Below are 27,726 nucleotides of genomic sequence, written 5' to 3' on the forward strand. Positions count from 1 at the left end.
GTGGATTTTACAAATCAAATCCACTTATAGTGCTGAAGTTCCCCCCGAAGGGGAACACTCTTAACAGCTTCTCTGTAAAAACTTATTAGGATTGATGTTTTATACATGCGATGCCCTTCCAGCTGCAACCCAGCATGTGGAAGCATCCATACACACTTATTTACACACACACACACATACACTATGGCCAATTTAGTTAATCAGTTCCCCTATAGCGCATGTGTTTGGAATGTGAGGGAAACCGGAGCACCCAGCGGAAACCCATGCTAACAAAGGGAAATCATGCAAACTCCACACAGAACTGACTGACCCAGCCGAGACTTGAACCATTGACCTTGCTGTGAGTGCCATAGTGCTTACCACTGAACCACTGTGCTGCCCCTAACTAATGGCTAATAACTAATTTGTTTAGTCTTTGATGACAGTAAATAATACTTTACTAGTTATTACAAGCTTGTTCCCAAGACTATCAGGCGGATGAACACGGAAATGACACACATTACACAGAACCTGACTCTTTCCATACCACTCACTGCATTAATAACACAATACACCATGCATTGCACGTTAAATTAACATTTACTTAACAAAAATACTGTCTACATCAATCATTCAGATTATGTCTATATAGGTTGTATGTGGACTATGTTAAATCTTTTGCACACTACACTGAAAATAAATGCTTTCTGCAAAATTGTTGCAAACAATTTATATGGGTCGAATTTAAACAAACAAAAAAAATAAATAAATTAGTAAAATTCAACTTAATTTGTTTGTTTAAATGCAGCCCAAATAAATATAAAAAACAACCACATAGCGTAAAAATTGTTGTAAATCCAATGAACCATCTTTGAATATTTTTTCAGTGTAGTTGTATATTGATATCTATAGGTGTGTGTGTGTGTGATGCATGTATTTCACATATTGTCTATTTAAGTACATGCTGTATTTAAATGTATATTGTCTTTAAAGTGTATCATTGCATTTTGCACTCTCTGGAGCATGCAACATGTGCTGCTGGTGATGTGAAAATACAAAGTGATTAGATTTGTCAAGATTCTAGTATTCAGATTAAAGCTGGGGTCACACTTGACTGTTCTTCCATAGACTTCCATTCATACGCACGTGAATGCGTCAGACCGGAAATGCAGGGTTATGCGTTAAGGTTCACAGTTCGCTACGGTGCAAAGTTCAAGCTTGGTGAACTCTGACCTGCAAAATCGCATCACTTGACTGCGTGAGACCAATCGAGGATTAAAACATGACCTCTCTGGAGAGAAACATGGAGCAATCACTCGCTTTTTAATGCCTAATAATCTTGTTTAATCCCACCCCTTTTTGCAGTGCCGTACGACAAAATTTTGCACACCCAAACTCTAGTGTGACCACAGCTTTAAGCAAGTGCATTTTAAAGGCTTAACATGGTTAATTAGGCAGGTTAGGGTAATTAGGCAAGTCATTGTACAACAGTGGTTTGTTCTGGAAACAATCGAAGAAAAAAAATAAGGGAGCTAATACTGACCTTTAAAAATTATGTTAAAAATCATCTAAAAAGTCAAATAAAAAAAAGGAAAAACTGCTTTTATTCCAGCCAAACTAAAAGAAACAAGACTCTCTCCAGAAGAAATATGTACATGCAGGATTGCTACTCGAGAAATATTTGACCAAGAATTCCACTTTTAAACATAAAAATACTATTGTCTTTAACTGTGTTTGCTATATAGACAAACAGAAGAGACATAATAACCCAGAGTTGAATGTAAATGAACACTGACATTCACTGTTAGAGATCAAATATGCCCTTATTTGCATGCTTGCTAGCGAACTCTTTGTCATTAACACCATTATCCAGAAGCTTCAGGGGTGAACGGATGAAAGTCTCTCTTCTCTGGTCTGTGGATTTTGATCTGGAGAATGTAATGAGAAACTGATGTAGGATTTGTGTTCAGAGCCTGTAGAAAACAACATTAAACACGTGTGTCTCTGTCAGGTCTGTGGGAATTATGTCTGGACAGAAGCTGAATGTGCTGCGGCTGATCATGATCCTCTGCTGCCTCACTGGACAGATAAGTATGATTCATACAGAAACTAAAGTTTATGAACAGAAATAAATGCATGAAAATGTAAAGGAAAAATAATATTTAAAAAATTACAATCTGACAACTACAGATTTCTATATAATGTCATACATTACAATATATTTTATTGCTGTATCTGTTTGTAGTCACCGATGACAAAGTCCCAGACAAAATCCAAGTTACTTTGACAAGTCAGTGTTTGGGGAACTCAACAAGTCTAGGTAGATATGAAATGACTGTTAATTTACTACATATTTATTGTGTAAAATCAACAGTTATGACTGAAAAACTTATTGAGCTTTTTTTTCTTTCAGCTGTCAATCTGAAAAAAATACCAAACAAGAATATCACACTAAATATCCCTTCTTGTCCTGCTGTACCTTATCAAAAGTGTTTTTCCAAAACACTCAGTTTCAACCTATCACAGAAAGGCAACAACTATGAAATTGGAATGAACGAGATAATTGAAGATATAAAAGTGCGTTTTTTCCTAGATTCAGGTGTGTGTCATTCCACAGTAGACACAGCAGTAATGCTTTTTTTTCTGGGACAATTCATCACACAAACTCACACTCTCTCTCTCTCTCTCTCTCTCTCTCTCTCTCTCTCTCTCTCTGTGCGAGTGCATGCTGGGAGTGTGTGGACAGATTCGGGTGAGAGTACCTCTCTGTGAGAGTGAAAATTTCTTGTTTCTTTACTATACCTTCCCTTCTAAATTATAGAGCTAGTTTAGAGTTGTTGTTTTTCCCCTCCTTTTCTGATCCCTGACATCAGTCAGTGAGTGAGGAGGAGGATGAGTTCAGATGCGGGAGATTTCTCGCGGTTAACACTCAAACATGGGTGTAAATGTATACCTGACGCCCAGGTTTCAGTGGAGGACTGTCTCATCGCTGTTTGTTTGGCGATCGGTGGTGCTAATATCAAATCAGCCTCCCGTATGAGTAAGGCAATTGTGTTCTTTCTGAGTGAAAGTCAAATGGTAGATAACCTGATTGAATCGGGGCTGATAATCAAAGATACATTCGTACAGGTTTTGCCTTTGTCAAGTCCTTTCAAGAAAGTTGTTTTATCATACGTACCTCCGTTTGTTAATAACGAAAAACTAGACCAAATACTCCAGAAGTACGGTAAAATAGTAAGTCCCATCAAAATGATTCCACTTGGATGCAAAAACCCTGACATTAAACATGTGATTTCTTTTCGGCGTCAGACCTTTATGATTTTGTATTCTCAGAGTGATCCACTAAATCTGTCAGTGAAACTAAGTATCGATGGTAAAGATTATACAATTTTTATCACCTCAGATTCTATGAAGTGTTTTGTCTGCGGCGGTTTTAATCACGTTAGTCAAAGTTGTCCAAATCGAAACAGACCAGTGGCCACTCTTGCGGCTCCGAACGCAGATGCAGAGATGCTTCGGCGGCTGGGGCTTTAGAACCCTGACCGGGTGAGGCGACTGAGGTGCCGGGTGACCTGCCCGATAACCCGGTGCTAGTCGCCTCTAAAGACGGCCTGGAGGGGCTCCTGAGGAGGTGGCCGGACCGAGTAATGCTGTACCGCAGGCAGAAACGAGCCTGGAACAGATTTGCTTGGAAAAAGCGTCTAAGATCGATCCACTTTGTTTTGATAAACAAACCGACGCGGACAAAACTAAGAGTGATATAAATGATACATTGGATCAAAGTCAAGATGATATTTCATCTCAAGACTTTGCGGATTTAAATGTACAAATGGATTGTTCTGACAAGGAAGATGAGGATGATGCAACATTAATGGAACCAAAAATGATGGATTTACAGCCTACTTCTGGAGGTAAGACTAAACTTTACTAAGTTCAACAGATTAACAACTTTCTTGACTTTATAAAAGGTCTTCGCAAACCCAAAATTGAATCTTATTTTCCTGATTTAAAACTGTTTCTGCTGTCTGTTACAATGGCAATGAGAAAAGCATCTATATATGAACTTGACAAACCTAAAAGATATCGTCTGAGAAAACTCATGGGTAATGTTAGAAGTACTTTAAACGGACAAGATTAAAATGAGCCTGTCTTGGTTATGGAGGTTTTATTCTAATGGATTGGTATTATTGAAGGCCCTTTTTATACTTATTTTCATGGCATCTTTGAGACTCAGCTCATTAAATATTAATGGAGGTTGTGATGCTATGAAAAGGGCTAGACTTTTTGATTATATTATGATGAAGAGTGCTGATGTGGTTTTTTTCTGCAGGAGGCACATACAGATGTTAACAATCAAATACAGTGGTTGAATGAATGGAAAGGGCAGGTGATTTTAAGTCATGGCACGAGTGTTAGTGCAGGAGAGGCTATATTGCTGGCACCTAATTATAAAGAACAACCCTCTAGTGTTTTTGATAAAGTATCTGTTCGCTTGTTAAGAGTTGATGTGACTATTCACAGAATTGATTTCTCCTTTGTTAATGTTTACGCACCCAATATTGGGTCAGATCGTGTCTCTTTTTTTGAAAAACTTAAAATAGCTTTAAGTCACATACCTTTTGACAGGACCATTGTACTAGCTGGTGATTTTAACTGCACTTTAAATCATACATTAGACCGAAACCATGAAGAGCCTCACAGTAAATCAGCAGATGTACTTCAGTCCTTGATTATTCATCATAGCCTTGTTGATGTTTGGAGAGAATCTTTTCCCCAGACTAGACAATATACATGGATGAAAGTAAACCGCAACATGGTTTCTTGAGCTAGGTTACATAGGATTTATGTTCAAAAAAGTAAAAGAAGCCACTTTTATAAGAGTTGTATAGTTCCTACTGCTTTATCTGATCATCACTTCATATCTACTGATATCACCACTGCAGAGAGCACTTCTAAACATGCATATTGGAAGTTTAATAGCAGATTATTATTAGATCACAACTTTGTGCACTCTTTCACTTATTTCTGGGAGATCTGGAGAGAGAGAAAAAAAAAACACAATATAAGTCCCTGAGTCAATGGTGGGACATTGGCAAAATTCAAATCAAACTGTTTTGCCAGCAGTACACTGGTTATTCCAAACTCGGTGCTTATGCAGATGATGTGACTGTTATCATCAGATCAACTCAGGATGTCAGGGACCTGAGTGCTACTCTGGAGGTTTATCAAAAAGCCTCCTCCTCTTGAATTAACTGGGAAAAGTGTGCTTCCTATTTGATAGGTGAATGGGACGATAGAGACCCCCCAGTACTCCCCCAGAACTGTTTGTGGAGTCGGGAAGCATTTAAAGTGCTAGGTGTTTTCTTGGGACTGATCATTATATTCAGAGGAACTGGGATGGTATTTTTGAAAAAGTTGTGGGACGTTTGCAAAGGTGGAAATGGATTCTCCCACAATTATCTTATAGAGGAAGAGGGCTTATAATTAACAACTTGGCAGCTTCTATGTTGTGGCACCGCTTAAATGTACTTGAACCACCAAAAGACTTGCTGCAGCGACTACAGAAGATTTTTGTAGATTTTTTTTTTGGGATGGATACCATTGGCTTCCCCCTGCAATCCTTTACTTGCCAGTAAATGAAGGGGCCCAAGGAGTAATTGATTTGGTAGCTAAGGTTAAAGCTATGAGGCTAAATGCAGTCCAAAACCTACTCTACTCTGTAGATGCTAGACCTTGGGTGTCTTTTGGTCGGGCTCTGCTCAGGTCTTTTGGTGGTTTTGGCCTTGATAGACATCTGTTTCTGTTGTCTTCGTATGATGAAAATTTCTCAACTGATTTAAAATTTTATGCTTCTGTGCTAAACATTTGGAAAGGGTTTAAACTGATTAGACATGAAAACAATCATTTTGGACTTGAAGAACCACTTTTTAATAACTCATTTTTAGAAGTAAATGTTTGCTCATACAATACAATTGTTAAAACTTTTATGGAGAAGAAATTGATCAAAGTTTCTGACTTGATAAATATTTCAACTAAAACTTGGAAGTCAGAGGTTGACATTTGCAGTCAGGCCGGCTTCAGATCTGTTAGGATGGTAAAGCAGCTCATTGGTGTGGTGAAAGCCGCTTTTACCTCTACACTTCTCCTGTTTGTCAATTGTTTCTTGTCTGGAGGTCCTTCTAAAGTACCTTTTCCTAAGTTATTTGTGTCTCCCAAGTGCTGTGTTGAATATGATTGGAAAGAAAAAACTTCTGAAATTTAACAACTTACAAGAAATTGACTTTCAGGTGGCAGGAAAGAGAGATCTCTATCAAACTTGTGTTAAAATAGCTTATTTTGAGCAGATCAAAGACAGAGCTGATACAAAGTGGAGAAGATTTTTAACCGTCCCTGCTGAACTTTCTCCCTCTTGGAGGTTTTTTTACAAAAGTCCTCTGCCTAAACGATCTGGGGATTTGCAGTGGAGATTATTACATTGTGCATTGCCCACTAATTCTCATACTTCTAAATTCAACCCAAATGTTTCCTCATCATGCATTTTCTGTTCTTTGCCAGAATCTGTTGTTCATCCTTTCACTGATTGCTTCAGATTGGATCCATTATTCACTTTGTTAAAAGTCGTACTACTGAACTTAGGTTTTGTTTTTACCAAAACACTCTTTGTTTTTGGATTTAAATACTCAAGAGTGCACAGACAAAAGTGTACGGTAGCAAATTTTACAATTAGCCAAGCTAAATTAGACTTTTCTTCAACTTGTCTTTGCCTTGGTGGAATCCAGAATAGAAACAGAATATCGATTCTTTCAAATGACAAATAATTTGCTAAAGTTTGAGTTCAAATGGTGTGTTAATGGGGCTTCGGTGTCAATTTGTGAGGATGGGAAAATAATATTTAATTGGTGATAAATGATAAATTTTTTGTGTAATTATTTATTTTTGTGTATAGCTTATTAATATATATATATATATATATATATATATATATATATATATATATATATATATATATATATATATATATATTTATTTATTTATTTATTTATTTATTTATGTATATATATTTAGATTTTTGTTTTTCCACCTCTTTTGTCTCCTGAACATGTTTCAGTGTGACTTGTGTGTGAGGTGAAATGTAAGTTTTGGTTTTAGATGTTTTAATAAAGTGTGTGTCAAAAGTCAAAACTCTCTCTCTCTCTCTCTCTCTCTCTCTCTCTCTCACACACACACACACACACACACACACACACATTGGATAAATTATTTTTATAAGTGTTGTATTAATTTAGTCTCTTCCTTTCTGCAGGATCCACATTAGATTACACATTGACTTGCCTGACAGATAACTTCAACCCATGTAAAGTGACATGGAACGGTGAGATTTTTTTTTTTTTCATTTATAGTGTTTCAAAATGAAGTTTTTGTACAGTTAGAGCAGTGCAACCTTACTTACTGGACAGGTGTGAAAGTGCAGCAGTTTTGTAAAAGCAAACTGATGAGATAAACACAGATGTAGGGGGGAGGACCAGAATAAAGTATTACAGGCTGCTTCTCAATTCCAAGGCTGTATTCCTTGAAATGTGCATTTGCAGTGTGACTAAGTGTGTCTCAATTTAAAGGTTCCTTCAAAATGCAGACTCTAAGGGCTCTATTTTGATGATCCATGCGTAAAGTGCAAAGCACAGGGCACAAATGCATTAAGGGGGTGTCGAAATCCACTTTTTCTAATCTAAGGACGGAAAAATCTGCTTCGCGTCGTGGCACATGGTCTAAAAAGGTTGAGCTTATTCTCTTAATGAGTTATAGGTGTGTTTTGAGAATAAACCAATCAGTGTCTCATCTCCCATTCCCTTTAAGAGCCAGTTGGCTGTCTGTATTAAGCAGTGTGTAAGCGAGGCGCACAACAAACGCGCTCTGCGCTGGACAATAGACCGGCTTTGTTCTGGTCTATTCAACAATCTATTCAATAGTTTCTCGAAATAGCAACGTGCCAGCAGTGCGCCTCAACACGCCTCCTTTTTTAGACCAGAACACCTATGGGCGCACATATGAGCACAAATGCATTTGCTATTTAAACATCGTGCTGCAACACGTCAAAACACGTCAATATTTTTCTTCTGGAAAAAGTCTTATTTGTTTTATTTCGGCTAGAATAAAAGCTGTTTTTATTTTTTGAAGACCATTTTAAGGTTAATATAAGGGGCCCTTTTAAGCTATATTTGTTTTCGAACAAACCATCATTACACAATAACTTGCCTAATTACCCTAAACTACCTAGTTAACCTAATTAACCCAGTTAAGCCTTTAAATGTCTCCTTAAGCTGTATAGAAGTGTCTTGAAGAATATCAAGTCTAATATTATTTATTGTCATCATGACAAAGAGAAAATAAATCAGTTATTATAGATGAGTTATTAACACTATTATAATGAGAAATGTGTTGAACAAATCTGCTTTCTGTTAAACAGAAATTGGGGAAAACAGTAAACAGGGGGGCGAATAGCTCTGAACTCAACTGTATCTTACAAAGGCGCAATTTCATAGACATTTTATATTTTAAACATTAACATAAATGGACAAAGAGAAATATATTTTTAAGCTTGTCTAGGAAATAATGCTGCTCTGGTGCAGTGCAATGCTGCTCATTCGCTGCATGGTTCTGCCTGTCCTAAATAGTCTAGAGGAGGGATTCACAAACTTGGTGCTGGAGGCATGATGTTCTGCAAAGTTTAGCTGGAGCTATTATCTGCAGGGACACCAGTCCTCACTGAATAAGATCGGTCTGCGTCAAACCTATTTATATTTATTCAAATGAACTATTTCTAACAATATAACTGATCAAGTGGTCAGCAGTATTCATTGCAGACAAAGATTTTGGATAGCTATCATGGCGTTTATTTATGGTGCTCATTGAGTGAGATACGTTTCTCTGGGTGAGTCTCATTTCACAACACTCACTTCAGCCTGCATGGACTTTAAAGGACACACCTTTCAAGTCTGCATTAGCAAGTATCCATTTGCTAGTAATTTTTTTTTTTTTGATCAACAGTACACAATTTATGATATGAAACTGTACACACAATAACCCCGACCTCACTTCTATTTGTCATTGTTGAGCTCTTCTTAAATCTGACTTTCAGTATGTTGCATCTAAACACAATAACCAAAAGAAGTAAAACCATCCTAAATAGCAGAGCATGCAACTTACAAGGTATAAGGGAAAGTTATGATTGACAATATAAATGATTTTTAAAAAGAAGCATGTATAATCAAAATTAACATTCAAGTAAAACAATGATATTACTTTTCGTTTTTTGGAATAAATTACCTAAAACTGGATTATGGTGTACTGACATTCATACAGTGAGTATTCTACACTGTTTGTACATTATTCATCACATATTTAATGTACTTTTGTTGCATTGACATATTTTATTGTGTTTTAAAACATCTCCAGATTGTTGGAAATATGTTGATCCTCGAGAGACATGTACAAATGCTACATATGAGAGATCTACCTGTGGTAAGTCTTAAGATTCCTAACTATTCAAAAGGGGCCTTGGTAAACTTCCAGGAGGGTATTTAATAATTACAATATATCAACTCCATGCCCTTTACAATCAAGGTAATTGTACATAATTGTATTGCAAGTTAAATGCAAGAAAGTAGTTTTGTCATGTGCACTCCAGCTCTTAGCTTACAATGATTGAATTTCTGCAATTATTTTACAATGATGCATTATTCAGTAATGTCTGAAGTGATGAAAATTCATAATAAACCACAAATATTTTAATTAAATTAATCTCTCATTTATTTTTGCTAACAGAAAAAAAAAGCAGATACAATTTGAGTTTCAGAGATGATAAAAAAAAATGGAAGTGTGTGGACTGTGGCAATAAACCAACCGTTGATTGTATTAATAAAACTGCCTGTGCACAACCACCTGAATCAAATATAACTCTACCTCCAAATGACAAGAATGGACAAGTGAAACCTTCACATGCATCGTAAGTGTGCAAGTAGCAGTGAGTTTTACAATTCAATTAAATCAAAGAATATTATTTGATTAAAATTAATTTTTTAGAGCAACCTTGGACAATCTGACGTCACAGGTGGAGTGGATGAAAAAAAACAATAAAACCAGTGTGGCAATTTTCATGGGTGATGCCATCGGTGTTATCCAAATACAAGATGAGAACAGTGAGACTACAGAAGCCTGCTTCTCTTCAGATCAAAAAGTGATGAATGTAAGACCTGAGAAGCACTAAAGGTTTTAAAACATATTCATATGGGGTATGATTTCTCATTTATGTCCATTCTTTACAGATTGTTAACTGTCTAAGTAACCTGAGCACAGACTTTCCCTGGTCTATTACAATTCCCAGTGAGGCTTTTGATAATGCACGTCTGGAAAACAATGGAAGTACATTTGTTGGAATTTTAAAGTTTAAATATTTGGGGAATGAGGTACTGTGTTCTGTTTTTGCTTGTTTTACTTGTTAAGCTGTCATTTTATTAATTAAATGAGATTATTTAAATATATAAGTTTTGGGCAAATATGTATTCATAAGCTGTATTCAGAAGGGTGTTTAGTGGTATTGTCATTGCTGTGCCACTCAAAAATAGCCTTGATAAAGAATATTTTTTTATACTATAACCCAGTATTTCTTATTTTAAACATGATTGCTGATTGCAGCCCATTCAGAGGTCAGGTTAAACTGAAATTTGTGCTGAAAAATACCCACAAAAAACATAAAATACCGATATAAAATTACAGAGATTTTCTTTAAATTTAAATTTCTGGTAAATTTCTTTTTAAATTTCAATTTAATATCCCTTATTTTAAGGTACGTTTCTGTAATTTAACGGCCATTATTTTACTTTTTTTTCTGGCACCCCAGCTACCGGAAATAAACCGTAAAATTACAGATTTTTTTCACAGTGTAGTTGAGATTTTTATTTAATTTATTTTTCTTTCATTTTGACACACTGTGTTTTTTATTAGACTATGCCAAATTTTACAAGAGCAAACAAAATATATTTGTTCAGGTGGATAACATCATAACCTAGACTTAACATAACAGAACCCTTTTGAATGACTTGCTTTCACTTTAAAATCACTATGAAATGCACTTTTACTGGTGTAAATGTCATGACGTTCTGCTCTGCAGCAGCAGTCTGAAGATTACGTTTGTCAGCCTATTCAAATGTTATCACTCAATTGAATGGTTGTTATTAGTAGTTATCAGCTGATAGATATGGGCCAGTAGGGGCCTTCTGTGTCTACTAGTGCAATGTGAAGTGACGCTGACAACAGGGGTGTGGATCCAAATGCAGGTTTATTATGCAGAGAATGGTCAGGCAGGCAACAGTAAATACAGGAGTAAACAGACGTACAAGGGCAATCCAGAGTCGTGGCCAGTAAACAGGCAGATGGTCAAAAGGCAGGCAGCATACAGGAATAAACAAACAAAGCAAAGATCAGTACAAGACTAGGCAAAGGAAACACATCGTAATGTCCACTATACAGTTTAACAATATTCAGCAACAATGTGTGTGTTTGTGCTGTTTTTATAGTCCATGTAATCAGTCTAAGACAATCCTCCGGCTGTGTGTATGCAATCAGTCATGATCAGGAACTGGTTGTGTGTGTGTGGTGCATGACTGGATCTTGTAGTCCATATTGTAAATGGCAGATTTGTAATCTGTTAGTATTCTGCAGCCGCTAGATCGCTGATAAGCATAACAAATAGTAGACTGAGAAGGCTGTTATCATCCATTCACATGTTCATCAGCTATAGATCACATATGGTGGACGGAATTTAATGAGAATTATTTATTAAATTTTCCATTAGTTGTATTTAATTATCATCTACCCCTAACCCAACCCTAAACGTCACAGTAATATAAAAAAAGATCCGGATTTGGAGTCTTGTCTATTAGTATAGCTGATTAACCATGTGGATGGATGATAACAGCCTTTTGAGCCTACCAGAAGACGCAGAAGGCCCCTACTGGCCAATATATATATATATATATATATATATATATATATATATATATATATATATATATATATCAACTGATAACCACTAATAACGCCCATTCAATTGAGTGATAACGGGTGCATTTGTTGCACTTTGGTTTTTAAAGATAATTGGGCCGCCAAGTTTGGAATGTTATAAACTAAATGTAGGCCCTAGTGTGTGCATGAATGAAAAAAAATGTTTTAAAAATGTTATTTAGCCTGTGCTATTATTTGCTCAGGCAAAATGAAACCCCAAAGATATAGTATTTTATGGGTTTAAAGAAAGTTGTCTACATTTTAACTTTTGTAAGCAAGAAAAGGCTTTAATTATCAGTTTAAAACAAAATTAAATATATTAAACAAATAAAATGTTGGGTGATAATTAGGGATGCACGATATATCTGTGGCCATATCGTTATCGGCCAATGAGTGCTATTTTTAAGATTATCGTTATCAATTGTATCAATCATTGTAGTTATGTTTGATTGAGTGTCATTGTGTATTTAGCTTTAAATCGCCTCAGAAAAAATTTTACCTGTGTAAACTTAACAGTGATGCACACGTGCTAAACAACTTGTTGGGTTGTTTGTAATCTAATAAGACTATTTGTTCTTATCAAAGCATTGCTTGCCAACTGTTGTTGATGTAAGATTGTATTCAGTTTGATCGGAATATTTATAACGATTATAACGAGCGCTCGTGATGGCTAGTACCACGTATGCACACACATAGTGAGCCGACAGAGCCTTCACAGCAGCACCAGGGAGAGGTGAGGCAGACATTAAATCCAGCATAGGGGTTCTCTACCGTTTGTCACATTCACATTATGCTCTGTGTTTGTCAAAGTCATCTGTGCTTAATGCTCAGGTGTTGTATCAAAATTTGACTTTTGAGGACAAATCTGACTTTTTGTCACACAGCGGTTTTAGCTTTAGATTAGTTTTAAACTCACAGCAGTTTATTATAAGCCTTTCATCAATTATTTTTCCTGCAATTGACAGCAAGAACAAACATAGCTTTGTCTGAATGACAAGCAGCAGCTACATGTGTTTAAAAGAATCTAAAACACATTTTCTGAAGTAATACTAGCTGTATTGAGGTTTTCGCTTGCACAGTGGCTCTGAACTGTCAGAACATCTCTTAAAACGCCTTTCTGGACATTGTATATTACTACATATGTACATTACTGTGACACATTTTATTTAAGAACATTTGAGCTTATTTCAGTCCTTTGTTCTTTCATTTTCATTTTACTTAAGCATATGTATTAAACTTGTTTGTTAGTTAAGTCCCATTTAGTTATTTAACCAATTCTTTTTATACAACAGTCAAGTTGCATGTTAATTTGCTATGAAGAAAAGGAAATCATTTATTTTTTGGCATGCTATAAAATCGTGAATTAAGTCTATCACCTTGCAATTTTGAAATTATAGCTAGTTCTTGCTTTGAGCAGGCTATTCAGTTCATAGGGTTAGTTCAAACTTTTGTGAAGTTTTTAAAGTAAAAACAGTTGTTCACTGTATAAAATGATAGCATTTTGAAATACTTATAATTATCGGCTATAGTATATCGACTATCGGCCTCCAAATGCTTAGAGTTCGTTATCAATATCGGCCCAAAAATCCATATCGGTGCATCCCTAATGATAATAGTTGATAGAATTTGTACAGCCTTGCCAGATAATACAGTAAAACTGACAATGAGAAAGTTAAAAAACAAGTAAAAGTAAAATATTAATTTCCATGTTTTTCAAGCCAGATTTTAAGGGATTCTTCATTATATTGAATTTATATTTAATGTTATTATATATTTCTTTCCTCTGACAATAATATGACAATAAATCCAGACTCTCTATTCTGGCTATGCTAATGGTTTATACAATAACTGATCGCTCTGTTTTGTATGATTTTTAAATTAGAATGAAACTAAAGATTACACAGTTTTAAACAATGAGACTTATGGCATAACAATGGGAGCCGATATCGCCAACCTCACCAACAATATTGAAATGATCTTCAAAACAGAGAATCTGGTAAGGAACGCTTTGTGGCATAATTTACAAATTAAAAGTCCAGAACCAATAAAATTATGACAAGACCAACAAAATTAAACTCAAATGTGTTCCTACAGGTTGGAATCCCACACTGCAGTTCCTGGGATGGGAAGGGTAAATTCATTCATGGATCTTTTGATGAGTTTCCAACAACATAGCTAGTTTATCTCAGTAGCTGTGTTTCCACTGTCTCACCTAAATTTAAAGAATTACAAATATCGGATATGATAAAAACAATTTAAATAAATAAATAGATGCATTTTCTTGGGATGGTGGGATATTATCTGAGTTTTTGTAATAATTTTTCAGAAACCGTCGCTCCGTTGACTGATTTTGTTGAAAGCATCACATGTGTTTGATTGGAATTCAATCTGTCAAAATACCTTTTAAAATGTGAAGGTGTTGTTGACAAATGCTCCAGTTTTTGCTGCACTGCAGTGGGACAGACCGTTAAAATGCATGTAGATGCATGCGAGATTGGGGCAGAGGCTGTGCTCCGACAGGATGATGGTGAGGGGGTGGAACGTCCAGTATGTTTCTGCCTTATCAGATTAATTATTCCGTAATCGAAAAGGAAGCCTTGGCAATGGTTTGGGTGCTCTAGCAACAAACAAAAGCTTTAACAGTTTAGGTATATTCATTACAAATATATCAAAACGTTTTAAGCCATGTTAAACTTTCATTTTACAAAGGCCTCTCTGAAAAAAGATTTTAGATATTTACTGAAAACAATGAACACCGGAGGACGTTTAAAATATTATTTATAAAATATTTGGACACGATGTAATTAATCAAATTATGCAAACAGTTTTTTTTTTTTTTTTGGATGAGTGAAACCATCAGAAACGACCTTATAGTTCCTTTCTGTCATCCAGTCCTGCACTGCTTTATAAACAAATTGGGAAAAACTGCACGTAAAAATGTGTTCTATGTCCATAAACAACTGTTTATGTTTTATATGACATGTTAAAATAAATTTTGGCCCGGCCAGATAAAAGCCCTGGCTCGCACTGGCCCAACAGTTGAAATGTGTCTAATGAGCAACAACGTCTGTGATTCTCTTTTCTTTTGAAGGAAACCCTGAGTGGACAACATTTGGCTGCGAGACAGAAAAAACTGACAACAACACTATTAAGTGTTCATGTTCACATCTGACGTTCTTTGCTGTCCTGATGGTGAGAAGAGATTAAACTTTCTTGCAGGGTTGTTGAACGCTTGATTCTTATTGGCTGATGATACTACTGTGTGCCATTATTTCATATAAACGCAGAGCTAAAATAGTTCTGACATGTTTTGAGCACATTACAGCTTCATATATTACTACAATAATTGATTTCAGTTTTCATACACACAAGAGCAATTTGAAGACATGTAGGAATGGGTTTTTAACTACTGCGGTTTGTACCACAATGACCCAAAGTACAATGACCCAAAGCACACCGCCAAAATATCAATCATTGACTTCACAACAACTCTGTGAATGTTCTCAAAGACATGTGTGGCAAGCTTGTGGCATCGTATCCAAAAGACTTAAGGCTGTAATTGCTGCCAAACAGGCATCAACAAAGTATTGAGCAAAGGCTGTGAATACTGATGTTATATTGTAGTTTGTGTAGAATATTGAGGAAATAAATGAATTTATTTAATACTTTCCGGATGCACTGTACAAACAAACACACACAATAAATTTCATTCCTACAAACAAAAATCTGACAAATCTAAGATACAACATCTGAACAGTGGATTTAGGTGTGGAGATCAGAGGAAAAGCACAATAATATCCGCTGGTCTGTTATTTATTAGAAAATAATACACCTAATGTGTAACAGCAACACAGCTTTCCATCAACACCTCAGATGAGCATTATTTTCTAGGGCTGAACAATACTGGCAAAGTATGCAATATTGTTATTGACTGTTGAAACCTTATTGCACTATAAAATAACTGTCCAAAAGTAGTTTATCATTGAATTTAATCATTTATTCCAGTGATTTTAAAGATGAGTTTTGGGTAGCACGATAAGCTAATTGTCCGTAGTGTATGTGTGTGAATGAGTGTGTAAAACATGCTGGATAAGTTGGTGGTTCATTCCGCTGTTGTGACCACAGATAATAAAGAGACAAAAAGAAAATAATTGAATGAATGAATACTCCAGTCTTCAGAGTCACATGCCGCCTTGACAAACATAATAATTTTCCTTAAAAAAAAAAACAGACCCTAAACTTTTGACCAGTAGGGTAACTACAATTTAAAAAACACAGTTTAATCCATAAAAATATTAACATTGATAAAAGAAAAACATTTATGTGATCATTTTAAAATTAACAGATAGGAGATATTTTTCTGACCTAATTAAATCTACAAAAAATATTTATTTAGACTTTAAAACACTACGAATGACTGAATCCTTAGCGGATATTATGTTTATTTTTGGCTGTTGTCATCTTACTATCTTGTGTAACAAATATGGCCGACCAGACACGTAATCATTTTGCTTTTTATTCAACAAATGAGCCAACTTTTGCCCAATGAAGACTCGAAACCTGATTCCAAGGTATTTACGACCTAAAAGGAATGTGCCATGCAGCACTGAACAAAGAACGGTTCAGGACTTTTTTAAGCTCCTTGCTTAAGACTGATATTTTAATGTAAAATTTTACTCTCTCTTTATGTGTAATCATGTGTTTTGCAACGTTTCCCTTGCTTCTGTATTAATATTATTGGTTCTAATACTTCTGTATAAAATGTTTAACTGTACCGAAGCTAAACAAGCTCTTAAACGGTTCAAGTTTAGACTTGTCGTAAAGCTTACTTGCTGTACTAATTATTTAAAGTTTAATTTTGTATAAAGAAAGGTGCCTGTGAATATTTATGAATCTAATGTCTTAAACTTCGATCTTGTTACCCTGCTCAAATTTAATGGGTTTTTATTTGGATAGCATCGCTGGACAATTTGTTTGTTTGGATCTAAAGAGTCGATTCATTTGAAGCCCCGTTCAAATGAATCTTCCTCCCGTTAAGCTAATCCGCTATATATATATATATATATATATATATATATATATATATATATATATATATATATATATATATATATATTAGTGCTGTCAAAATTAGTGCGTTAACGCATGGGATTAATTTAAAAATAACGCGTTAAAAAAAATTAACGCAATTAACGCAGTTGCAGGTTTTTTTTTACTTCCTGTTGTGGATGTGTGTTCAACATGCAAAGAAATAAGGATAAGGTCAAGGAAGCACCTGTTAAAGGCAAGTTTCAGTATAAAACAATTATTGTCGCATCACCAGGCTATCCAGAGCGATCATGAGTGTTGAATAGGAAGGGAGTCGCTCCGGCGCGTTCTGTGTCTGTCTGTGTGTGTCAGGGGTTGAGTGAGCGACGTATTTGAGTAGGGGCGTGGGCGCGCGAGACGTACATGAAGAGCGGTGGGGGTGAGTTGCCCGCGACGTACGTGAAGAGTGGAGGGGGTAGGGGCCGACTGGCCATCGGGAGCACCGAGACATTTCCCGGTTGCCTGACGAACAATCTGGGATTTCTGGAAGATTATCATTCATTTGCGGGCATCCGGGAGTCTCTGTGCTTTTGTGAATACTTCCGCAACTTCCGGAAGACTTGGGATGTCTGGACTGGACTGTCTTAGCAACTGGATGAATGTAAAGGAGGACTGAGAAAAAAATGTTTCTACTTTATAATTAATGTTCTCAACTCATAGCAATGCAACTTTACAATGAGTGTAATTGTTTGTTCAATACTTTATTGTTATTATAATTTTCCAATTTCCATATATATCTGCAATGCCTATTTTGGCATTTTTTGCAGTCCACTTAGAATCCAACATGGAAATCAATGTTTTCTTTATTGGCATTGATTGTTTTGAAATTTAAATGTCATTAACATGCCTGTGTTTTAATTTCTGATATAAATATGGCTGTCAAGCCAGGATCTTGATGGTTTAATGTGGGTATGTTGTTTACATGAAGAAATCTGTGTTACAAGTTAAACAAAAATTCTATTAAACAATTATATTTTGAATTTAGGTAGTTTTTGTCTCGCGTTTACATTAATTTTACATTTGAATAGCCAAAATGACAAGTTTCAGTATTTTAAATGCAATTAATCGCGATTGTTTTGGAAAAGTATGATTAATTAGTAAATTTTTTTAATCGATTGACAGCACTAATATATATTAATATATATATTAACGCAATTAACGTAGTTCAGGTTTTTTTTACTTCCTGTTGTGGTGGACGTGTGTTCAACATGCAATAAATGTGGATAAGACCAAGGAAGCACTTTTTGAAGTCAAGTTCCAGTATAAAACTATTAGTTGCATCACAAGTTATTCAGTTTCATGCAATTTCGGGTGTTATCTGTTGTAAGTTGATACCGCATGGCGAACAGAAAGAAAATCCTCTGCATTCCTCTGCATCCTAAAGGAACTCGGTGTTCCTTTAAGGTAAGGTTCCTTTTAAGGCTACACAGTAGAATTTTAATAAGAGTATAATCTTAATCATATTAAAATCAGAGTATTGGTGTCTTATGTAAATGTACTCAGAATGTCTGGTAAAGTCGCGAGCTGTCAAAGACAGGGCATTACTCTGCCTTTCAGCATGAGCCCAACAAGTTTAGCGTGTTTCCTCATTAAACGCAATGAAAGCGTATGCTTCGCGTTGTTGTGTCAGAATCCTTGTGAAATACAGTAATACTTTAGGATGCTTAGTTTAAGCAAATTTGATGAAAGTGATCATGCGTGTTGAATCTGAGGGGAGTCGCTCCAGTATGGAAGGCCGTTGGGGCCAAAACGTCTGCAGCGCGTTGTGTGTGTCTGTCTGTGTGTGTGTCTGTGTCAGGCTTGTTGAGGGGTGTCAGGGGTGGAGTTAGCGATGTATCTGAGTAGGGGGGAGAGGGGTGTGCAATGTATATAACGACCGGTTTGCAAGAAATTATCATTCATTTGCGGGCATTTGGGAGTCTCTGTGCACTTGCGGGATACTCCTAGTCTTAGCAACTGGATGAATGTAAAGGAGGATAAAGCAAAATTGTTTCTACTCTATAACTAATGTTCTCAACTCACAGCAATAAAACTTTACAATGAGTGCAACAGTTTGTATTCTATAGTTTATTATAATTTTTCATTTTCCATATCTGCAATTCCTGTATTTTGGCATTTTTTGCAGTCCACTTAGAATCCAACATGGAAATCAGTGTTTTCTTTATTGGCATTGATTGTTTTGAAATTCAAATGTCATTAACATGCCTGTGTTTTGATTTCTGATATAAATATGGCTGTCAAGCCAGGATCTTGATGGTTTATTGTGGGTTTGTTGTTTACATGAAGAAATCTGTGTTACAAGTTAAACAAAAATTCTATAAAACAATTATATTTTGAATTTAAATATTTTTTTCTAGCGTTTACATGAATTTTACATTTAAATAGGCAAAATTACAAGTTTCAGTATTTTAAATGCGATTAATCGCGATAAATTTTTTTTAAAGGGAGCGATTAATTCGTTTTTTTTTTAATTAGTAATTTTTTTATCGATTGACAGCACTAATATATATATATATATATATATATATATATATATATATATATATATATATATATATATATAATGGTGCAGAAGATACGCGAGCACTGTAATCTAAATCATAACTCGCTACATTATAATGGTGGAAAAGGCGCGGGAAGAATAACCTTGAGCTAACTTATTACAGTAGTAATGATGTAGATATTCGAGCATTTTAATCTACATTATAATTTGTTACAGATTATGAATGTAGATATTAGTGCGAGTTAATCTACATTATTATAATTTGCTACATGTTTATTGGTGGAGAATAAACGCAGCATAAATATTACACTTGTTTTCCAGCCTATTTGTTTTCAGCTCTGGGTTCACCTTTCAATACCTAAAACTTGCTGCGACATGGATGATGCACATACTCTTTATGCAATATTGTTAATTTTTCTTATATTGTGCAGCTAACCTGTCGTCAATTCTTATTTACATCAGGTTGATATATGAACTTATTAAGTATGACACAAGAAAAAAATACTGTATGTGCTTCAAAAATGTAATTCCTACTTTATAACAAATAATTTTGAAATATATTCTAGCTGCTCTGATTTTTATGTATGTTTTCTCAGTCTCCGGTCACAGATGCAAACGCTGTAGCGCCGTATCTGGAGTCACTGACCCTCATCTCTGCTATCGGCTGTGGGATCTCTGTGTTTTTTCTGGCCATCGCTCTGTTCATGCATTTTCTGCTGCGGTAAAGTCTACTAAAGCACAACATAAATATTAAACTGTTTATTACAAAAGATACAATTATAAACACAGGTAGTGTTTTCTCTTTCAACAGGAAAGCCAAATCCAATCAGGCCACGAAGATCCTGATCAACATGTTCGGTGCTCTGTTTCTCCTGAATGTGTCTTTTCTGTCGAACGAGAGCGTGGCAAACTCAGGAGACAAGAATGCTTGTGTCTTCATAGCTCTGCTGATGCATTACTCCATGCTGACCACATTCACCTGGTTCTTCATTCAAGCTCTTCATATGTACTTATGGCTCATCCGACAGAACGTCACCATCACAAACTACATGAGGAAGATCACCGTGTTGGGCTGGGGTGAGTGATGGAGCAAATGACTGATGTAAAACAACTGTTCTGTCATATTCTGAGATCTCTCCACATGATGTTGCCATGTTCCCCAGTGTTTCTCTTAGGGTCCATTTGTGTTGTCTTAGACTACCCAATTTTTTCACCTTTTCATTTATTTTAAGTTTGACCTGCTCATCCTTGTCATAAGTATCACTGCTCTTTGTCTTTGTTGTGGTTTCTTTGTATTTTGGCTTAAGATTTGCTTTGGTTGAACCAAATCTCTATTTTCCACAATGTTTCTTGGGGGATGCGAAGGCCTGAGAGGGGTTTATTACCCAGTGCGACCTTATCTTTAAGTTACAGCATTCTACCTCCCTGCAGACCAGGGTAACATCACATATGTACTTACTCTCTTGTCTGGAAAGGCACTTGCTTGGGCAATGACAATTTGTAATACTGGAGCTACTGGCTGCATCAGTTCATCCTCCTTTGTGAAAGAATTACGGCGTGTATTCAACCACCCCCTCTCAGGAATAGAGGCTTCCAAGCAACTACCTCTTTATATCAAAGAGATAGGAGTGCAGCGGACTCTGCCATCCAGTTTTAGACAACTGCCACAGAAACAAGCTGGAATGATAAAGCACTCATTGTTTGTTTGCAGTATGGTTAGTCTGAGGTTGGATACCTGAGATCCACTGTCTAGTTCGTGATTCACCAAGGTATCCCCCTGGACAACCATTACAGAGACTTACCACCAGGTATGTTCTTTCACATTTTTTCCAATCTCCGTTTGACTGCATGTGCCATTAAGTCACATTATTTCTCAGAACCAGATACCCCAAAGCCTATGCAGGTGGGTCATGCCCGACTATCTCTTCAGGAACGCACCTGTTATATGACGAGTCATCTCTGTCTCTATTGTAAAGGGTCTGGCCACTGTCGCTCAGATTGTTGAGAGTTAATGAATAACTCCCTGTCCCAGGCAGTAAGGAGAAAGCTGTCTTTGGAAAGCTGTTAAGTTATTGTAGATTCTGGAGCGGCGGGTAGCTTTATGGAGGTGGCATTAGCTACTCGCCTTCACAGGAATGCCAACCTGTTAGATAACCCACTGCAGGTGATGCTGTTGGATGTGAGACCGATACCCCCCAGAGCGGTTATTCATCTTAGGCTCTGTTAACACTAATGCGTTTTAGTTTGAAAACACATAAGTTTTGCTACAGTTACGCCATCCGTCCAGACTACGATGGAGTTTTCGACGCCAAAAACGGAGTGTTTTGGAAACGCTGGAGAGACCGCTGCTGTTCCGTCTCAGTGTGGATGAGGGAAAACGGAGACATCTGAAAACGGAGGCGGCGCTGCTGAGATTCGCTACCTGATTGGGGCTTTTGTGTCATTGCATATCCTTCCCTTATTCGTCAAGCCCCTATCACATGACTATAACACATGGCTTTAACGCTACCGGAAGACAGCAGACCAGCCTTCACTGTAAACAACAACATGGACACAGAAATGGGAGCGTTGTTTGCACTATTGTCTGTTTTAGGCGCCATTGTACAGTTAAACTCAGCCTGTTTTTCTACAGCAGCGGCATATATTTGCTAGAACGCACATGCCCAGAGTGCATGGATGGAGATGGAGATGGAACGCTAGTGTGGACGCAGATCGGTGTTGATCTAAAACGCACTAGTGTAAACAGGGCCTTAGTGTCCCTTTGCATGTCTCTGTCTTTCACCATATGGAAAAAAAACGTCCTTCTATTTAATTGAGACCTCTAACCTTCCTCTGATCTTCGGCTACCCCTGGCTTTTTTCATAAACCCTACATTAACTGGCCAAGTGGCGAGATTACTCTTCATCTTCAATACCTAACACCTCACCCCTAATTGCTCCCTGGGCACTGAAAGCATTAGCTGCCCACTGCTCTGGGTTAATGCTCACTGTGTGTGTTTGTGTGTGCTCTCACTGCTTGCTCAAAATGTGTGTGTACACTTGGATGGGTTAAAAGCAAAGGACCAATTTTGAGCAGGGGTAAAACCATACTTGAAAAGGCTCACTTCATTTATTCACTGATGTGGGAGTGGGGGCTGCACTGGTCTGGAGGGGGAGAGATAACAGATTCTTAGTTCTTGTGAACACAATTATTACATTGGAGAACAGAAGCTGGTGGCTTTTAATTAGCATTTGTTACAGGTATTGACAGACCAGAAAAAAACTTGGAGTATATTCAGCAGGCCTTACTCCTCGTCAAGTCCATTGGTCACTCTTTTTTCACTGGTTCAACATCTTACTGTCCCGGATCTAAAAACCTTAAGCCAGATACCACAACCCAAATATACGCTAACACTTCCCAGGAAAGAACCCCAAAAGCTATCATTCCCAAGTCTAAGATCTTGCATCTCTCATATAGAGGTTTGAGACAGCCATCAGTAAAGCTAAGACTCAAGAGCCAGATCTCACAGGGTGTCTGGCTAACCAGTTATATGTCCTGAAACAGTACTTCCCCAAGTATGTCAGTGGGCACATTCCTCCTGTCTTATCTGCTATCCAGGTATTTCCCGCAATCAGGAATTTCTACAAAAACATTTTTGGTGGCCCACAGCTAAGAAGGATGTTAAATCCCTGGTAACTGCCTGCCCAGTTTGCAACTGGGGGAAAACCTCCAATATTCCCCTCCCACCCCCACTCACACCCACCACTCAAGGTCTCCAAAACCCTCTTTCTATTTCCCACTAACCATGGTCCCACCAACAAATAAACTTTGTTACCGGTCTTCCACCCACAGCAACACCGTTATGCTGGTCATTGTAGACCAATTCTCCAAGAGAACAGACTGCTAACCTTATCACCTCACATGTCTTTCAAGTCTTTGGTATTCCACAGAACATTGTGGATGATTGGGTTCCCCAGTTCTCATCCTAGCTTCTTTTGCCAGTCATTGGGTGAATCTGTTAGATTGTCTTCTGAAGTCCACCAAGTGTCTAAAGCAGAGGTTCTCAAAGTGGGGGTCGGGACCCCCCGAGGGGTCGCGGGACAATGAAGGCGGGTCGCCTGGTGATTTTCAAAAATCAATTAATTTTTATGAAACCTTAAGACTTACTGTATTTTATCAATAACCTACTGAAGAGAAAAAAATAGTTGTTTATAGTTACTATAAACTATATAGTTACTATAGTAGCTTATAGTTACTAGTTCTATTGGATTGCGACTTCTCGGGTAATTACATTATACTAAAGACACAGCAATACTGTCAGATGCAGCAGATTTTGTAACACCAGGTTAAACTTTCTAGCCCATTTACAGCACTGACATACATAAAAAAAACAAAGAATAGACTTGGGTCTATTGGTGTGTTTTTGCACGTCATTGCATACAAGGTTTCTGTATTTATAACCACCACCTTAGAGAATATTGGGGGTCAGGAGTCACTGGCTTTGTCATTTTGGGGGTCGCGGACTGAAAAGTTTGGGAACCCCTGGTCTAAAGGACAGATGGAAAGAGTTAATCTTAGTCTTGAGACCACCTTAAGGTGCATGATGGCTTACAACTTTTCATTATGGTCTTCATACCTCCTCTGGGTAAATATGCTCACAGTACTCTTTGCCTATCCTCCACTGCTCGTCGAAAGCCTCAGCCCAATACTAAAAACAGGCCAACCATAGATGCAGATCTGCACTCGCTCCTCTGGGTGGGGCAACAGGTTTGTCTCTCCACTCAGAACCTTCCCCTATTAATAGAATCTGGCAAGCTCAACCAGTGCAAAGCATCAGAGTTATCAGGAGTAGTTATCAGAAGAGTAATCCTAGGCTGTTTCTCAATTCCAAGAACGCAGAGAACGGACTTGTGTTCTTCTGGAGACCGGTCTTGCCAGGTGTCCTCAGAAGAACGATCTCAGGAGACCGCGAGGGCAGAGAATGCGTCCTTTGAGAAATGGAATGCTGCGTTCTTCCTGATGGTCACGTGACCTTCACGCGTTTTAAATGGAAATTATTTAAACATTTCAGCCTTCATACAACGATTTATTGTTTTTCCCCTTTTCAAAATATATATTTTGCATAAAAACATTATAAATCTATGTTGCACAATATGAATAAAACAGATGTTAATACGAATTTCAGCAAACAAACACCCTGAATGTGTTTATTCCTTTGTTAAGATGTTCATGGTAATGTTTACTTTCACCGTTTCATTTAGGGAAACTCCCGATGTAAATAAGTGATATCTCTGAACTTTAATAATAAATCTAAATAAAATGCAGCGCTTCCCACCTCCAGTCGCAATGACTTCTGGGACTTCCAGAGTGAGTTTGGTGCTCAAGTCTGCATCAGTGCGTCCTCGATATCAAGAACACATCCGGGAAGTTTCACGCGTCCTCCGTACTTGCGGTCTTGAGTATTGGAACTGAACTTGGGCAGCTGATGATGACGTTGCACGAGAACACGAGGACGCAAGACCGCTGAAGAACGCATATTGAGAAACAGCCCTAGTTTCTAACCAGCTAGACTTACCTAGGTTGTAAAATTAATTGCAGCTTTTATTTCTCTCTATTTAAGCATGTGTTGTGTTCCTCGTTTGTTCCTTATGGCAGATCCCATACTCCCCCTCGTTACATTGGTGGTAAATCTATTTACACGGTCCACTGGATACTAAATGCTCAAAATGTGCAACAGTCTCAGCAGTATTTTGTTGATTGGGAGGACAATGTTCTGAGGAGCGTTCCTGGATTTCTGCTAAGGATGCAGTCTGATTCTGAACTATTGTTTGTGTTATTCTTTTTTCTCCTCATGATGTCGATATTTTCCCGAGTGTTTCTGTTTTGGTTTATTTGTTCAGTTTTTTTCTCATTAGTCTACCCTATTTATTCTACCTTCCTGTCTTGACTTATCACTTTGTTTTTGAGTTTGACCTGCTCTCGTCCTTGCTGAAAATCTCCTTCACTGATATGCTGTAACTTTTCTTTGTCTTGGTTTGTTTGCATTTTGACCTAAAATACTTTTTTGTTTGCATTGTTAATTTTAATGACTTTGTTGGACTTCCTAAATAAAACCTGTTTTGAACTTGGCATTTAATAGTGGCAATGCACCTCGGGTGTGCAATATTTTCTTTTAGACAGCTGATTTTTTGTGTTTTTTACTGATAATATCCTTGTTTTGCATGTGTTTCAGGGTTTTCAGCTCCTGCTATTATTGCAGTTGTTTCTGTAGGAGGATATAACAAAGTGACCCTAACCGCATCGTCTGGAAAAATTGCACAAATGTATGCTTAGTTCTTAAGTCACAACATCATAAATTATCAAATATCTTCTGAGTGTCCTTTAAATTTAGTTTCATGCTCTTGTGATTGCAGGTGCTGGATTACAAATCCTTTAATTCACTATGTACTGAACACTGGATACTACATCTTCGTTTTCATCTTCACAATAGGAATCTTCATCACTATCCTCACTAGGATTATCCAGAGTAGACGCATAAGAACGACTGTGGGCAAGAGACAGACGTTCAGAAAGCAGCTGATGATGGTGTTGAGTTTGTTTATTCTGTTTGGTCTGACGTGGGCTGTTGCCTTCTTCAGTTATGGACCGATGCTCATTCCCTCATATTACATCTTCTGTGCACTCAACTCCTTTCAAGGTGAGAAACTGAGGGCTTCTATTGCGCACATAGACTTTTAGCAATTTTTTGGAAATATTGCATGCTTGTTTTTGTTGATAAAATATTTTTGACACTTGATCATAAACGTTAGTAAACTTTAGTTCTAACCAGTTTCATACACTTTCTAAGCAAATTACATGAAATTTATTTCTTAAAGTATTTATTTATTCATTAAAGTTTATTTATTGTATTACTTGAAATAATTTTTCTCTGGTCTTTTTTTCAGGGTTTTTCCTCTTCTTGTATTACTATCACATTCACAAGGATGCTGCTGGTCATTTTTCAGACGACCCGAAAAGCTCAGGCTCCATGACAACTATTGTTCCACCAAACAACAGCAATAATAATGCTGAAGAAAATGTTTACGACGAGTCTCATTAAGACAGAACATACACCGTCTCTCATTTTCTAGGTTAACAGTCAGAATACAGTTTTGTGTATGTGTGTTTATAAATACTGTATGGTGAAGAGATATGACTTAAGTGAATTATTAGATATTTTAAACATTAAAAGGTCATTTAATATCACTTGACATTACTTTACAAGTTTTATATGTTCTGATATATGTGGGTGCAGGATTACTTTACCTGAAATATATAGGCTATTTGACTGATATATTCAGCTCACATTTGGATCATTCTAGAATTGCAGGGAATCTCTAACCTATTATTTTTCAACAATAAAACTTTGATTAAACTGTTTTGCAGTGACATGCTAAGATCACTTACAAAGTTTTTGCATTAACATTAATCATGATATGAAAACACATATGAAAATATGTGTTTTATAGAATTATCTGTTAGCCCCGAGTCATGAGGCATAAAGAACCACGAGGCGACGTTCATTCACAGAACGCAAGTTTCTGGAGGGCCTATAAATCTGCAGAAGTGAGAGCAGATAAGAAGGAGCAAAGCCAGAAGTCACTTTGTAGGCAAACATCAGAGCTTTAAATTTGATGCGAGCAGCAACTGGCAGCCAGTGCAAACGGATGAGCAGCGGAGTGACGTGCTCTTTTAGGTTCATTAAAGACCACTCGTGCTGCTGCGTTCTGGAGCAGCTGAAGAGGTTTGATAGAGTTAGCTGGAAGCCCGGCTAGTAGAGAGTTGCAGTAGTCCAGTCTGGAGAGAACAAGAGCTTGAACAAGGAGTTGAGCTGCATGTTCAGATAGGAAGGGTCGGATCTTTCTGATATTATAGAGTGCGAATCTGCAAGATTGAGCAGTTGTAGAAATGTGGTCAGAGAAGTTTAGTTGGTCATCAATCGTTACTCCAAGGCTTTTCACCATTTTGGATGCAGTAATGGTTGCCCCGTCCATCTGGATTGAAAAGTTATGATGTAGAGTCGGGTTGGCAGAAACTTCAAGCATTTCTGTTTTCGCGAGGTTCAGCTGTAGATGATG

General features: G+C 37.0%; 2 protein-coding genes across 3 annotated transcripts in view; one reads left to right on the forward strand and one right to left on the reverse strand.

The window, feature by feature from the left end:
• The window catches only part of arhgap11a (Rho GTPase activating protein 11A), a 1,047,489-nt gene that overhangs the window by 653,559 nt on the left and 366,204 nt on the right, over positions 1–27,726 (reverse strand). The window lies entirely within an intron of this gene.
• On the forward strand, positions 1,831–27,027 carry LOC137489735 (adhesion G protein-coupled receptor G2). Of its 2 annotated transcripts, XM_087289964.1 has the most exons (17): positions 1,831–1,916; positions 1,991–2,070; positions 2,225–2,299; positions 2,393–2,578; positions 7,283–7,351; positions 9,433–9,498; positions 9,802–9,982; positions 10,060–10,222; positions 10,302–10,442; positions 13,922–14,035; positions 14,134–14,170; positions 15,131–15,231; positions 20,227–20,351; positions 20,442–20,707; positions 25,842–25,932; positions 26,023–26,306; positions 26,554–27,027. In XM_087289964.1, coding segments are annotated over exons 1-17 (2,136 nt in total). In that variant the 5' UTR covers positions 1,831–1,914; the 3' UTR covers positions 26,709–27,027. The 2 variants fall into 2 exon arrangements, with proteins under 2 accessions (XP_087146090.1, XP_087146091.1); XM_087289965.1 differs by having other exon boundaries at positions 1,858–2,070.

Source organism: Danio rerio, chromosome 17, assembly GCF_052040795.2.
Source record: "Danio rerio strain M-AB ecotype USA chromosome 17, GRCz13ab, whole genome shotgun sequence".
NCBI classification, from domain to species: Eukaryota; Metazoa; Chordata; class Actinopteri; order Cypriniformes; family Danionidae; genus Danio; species Danio rerio.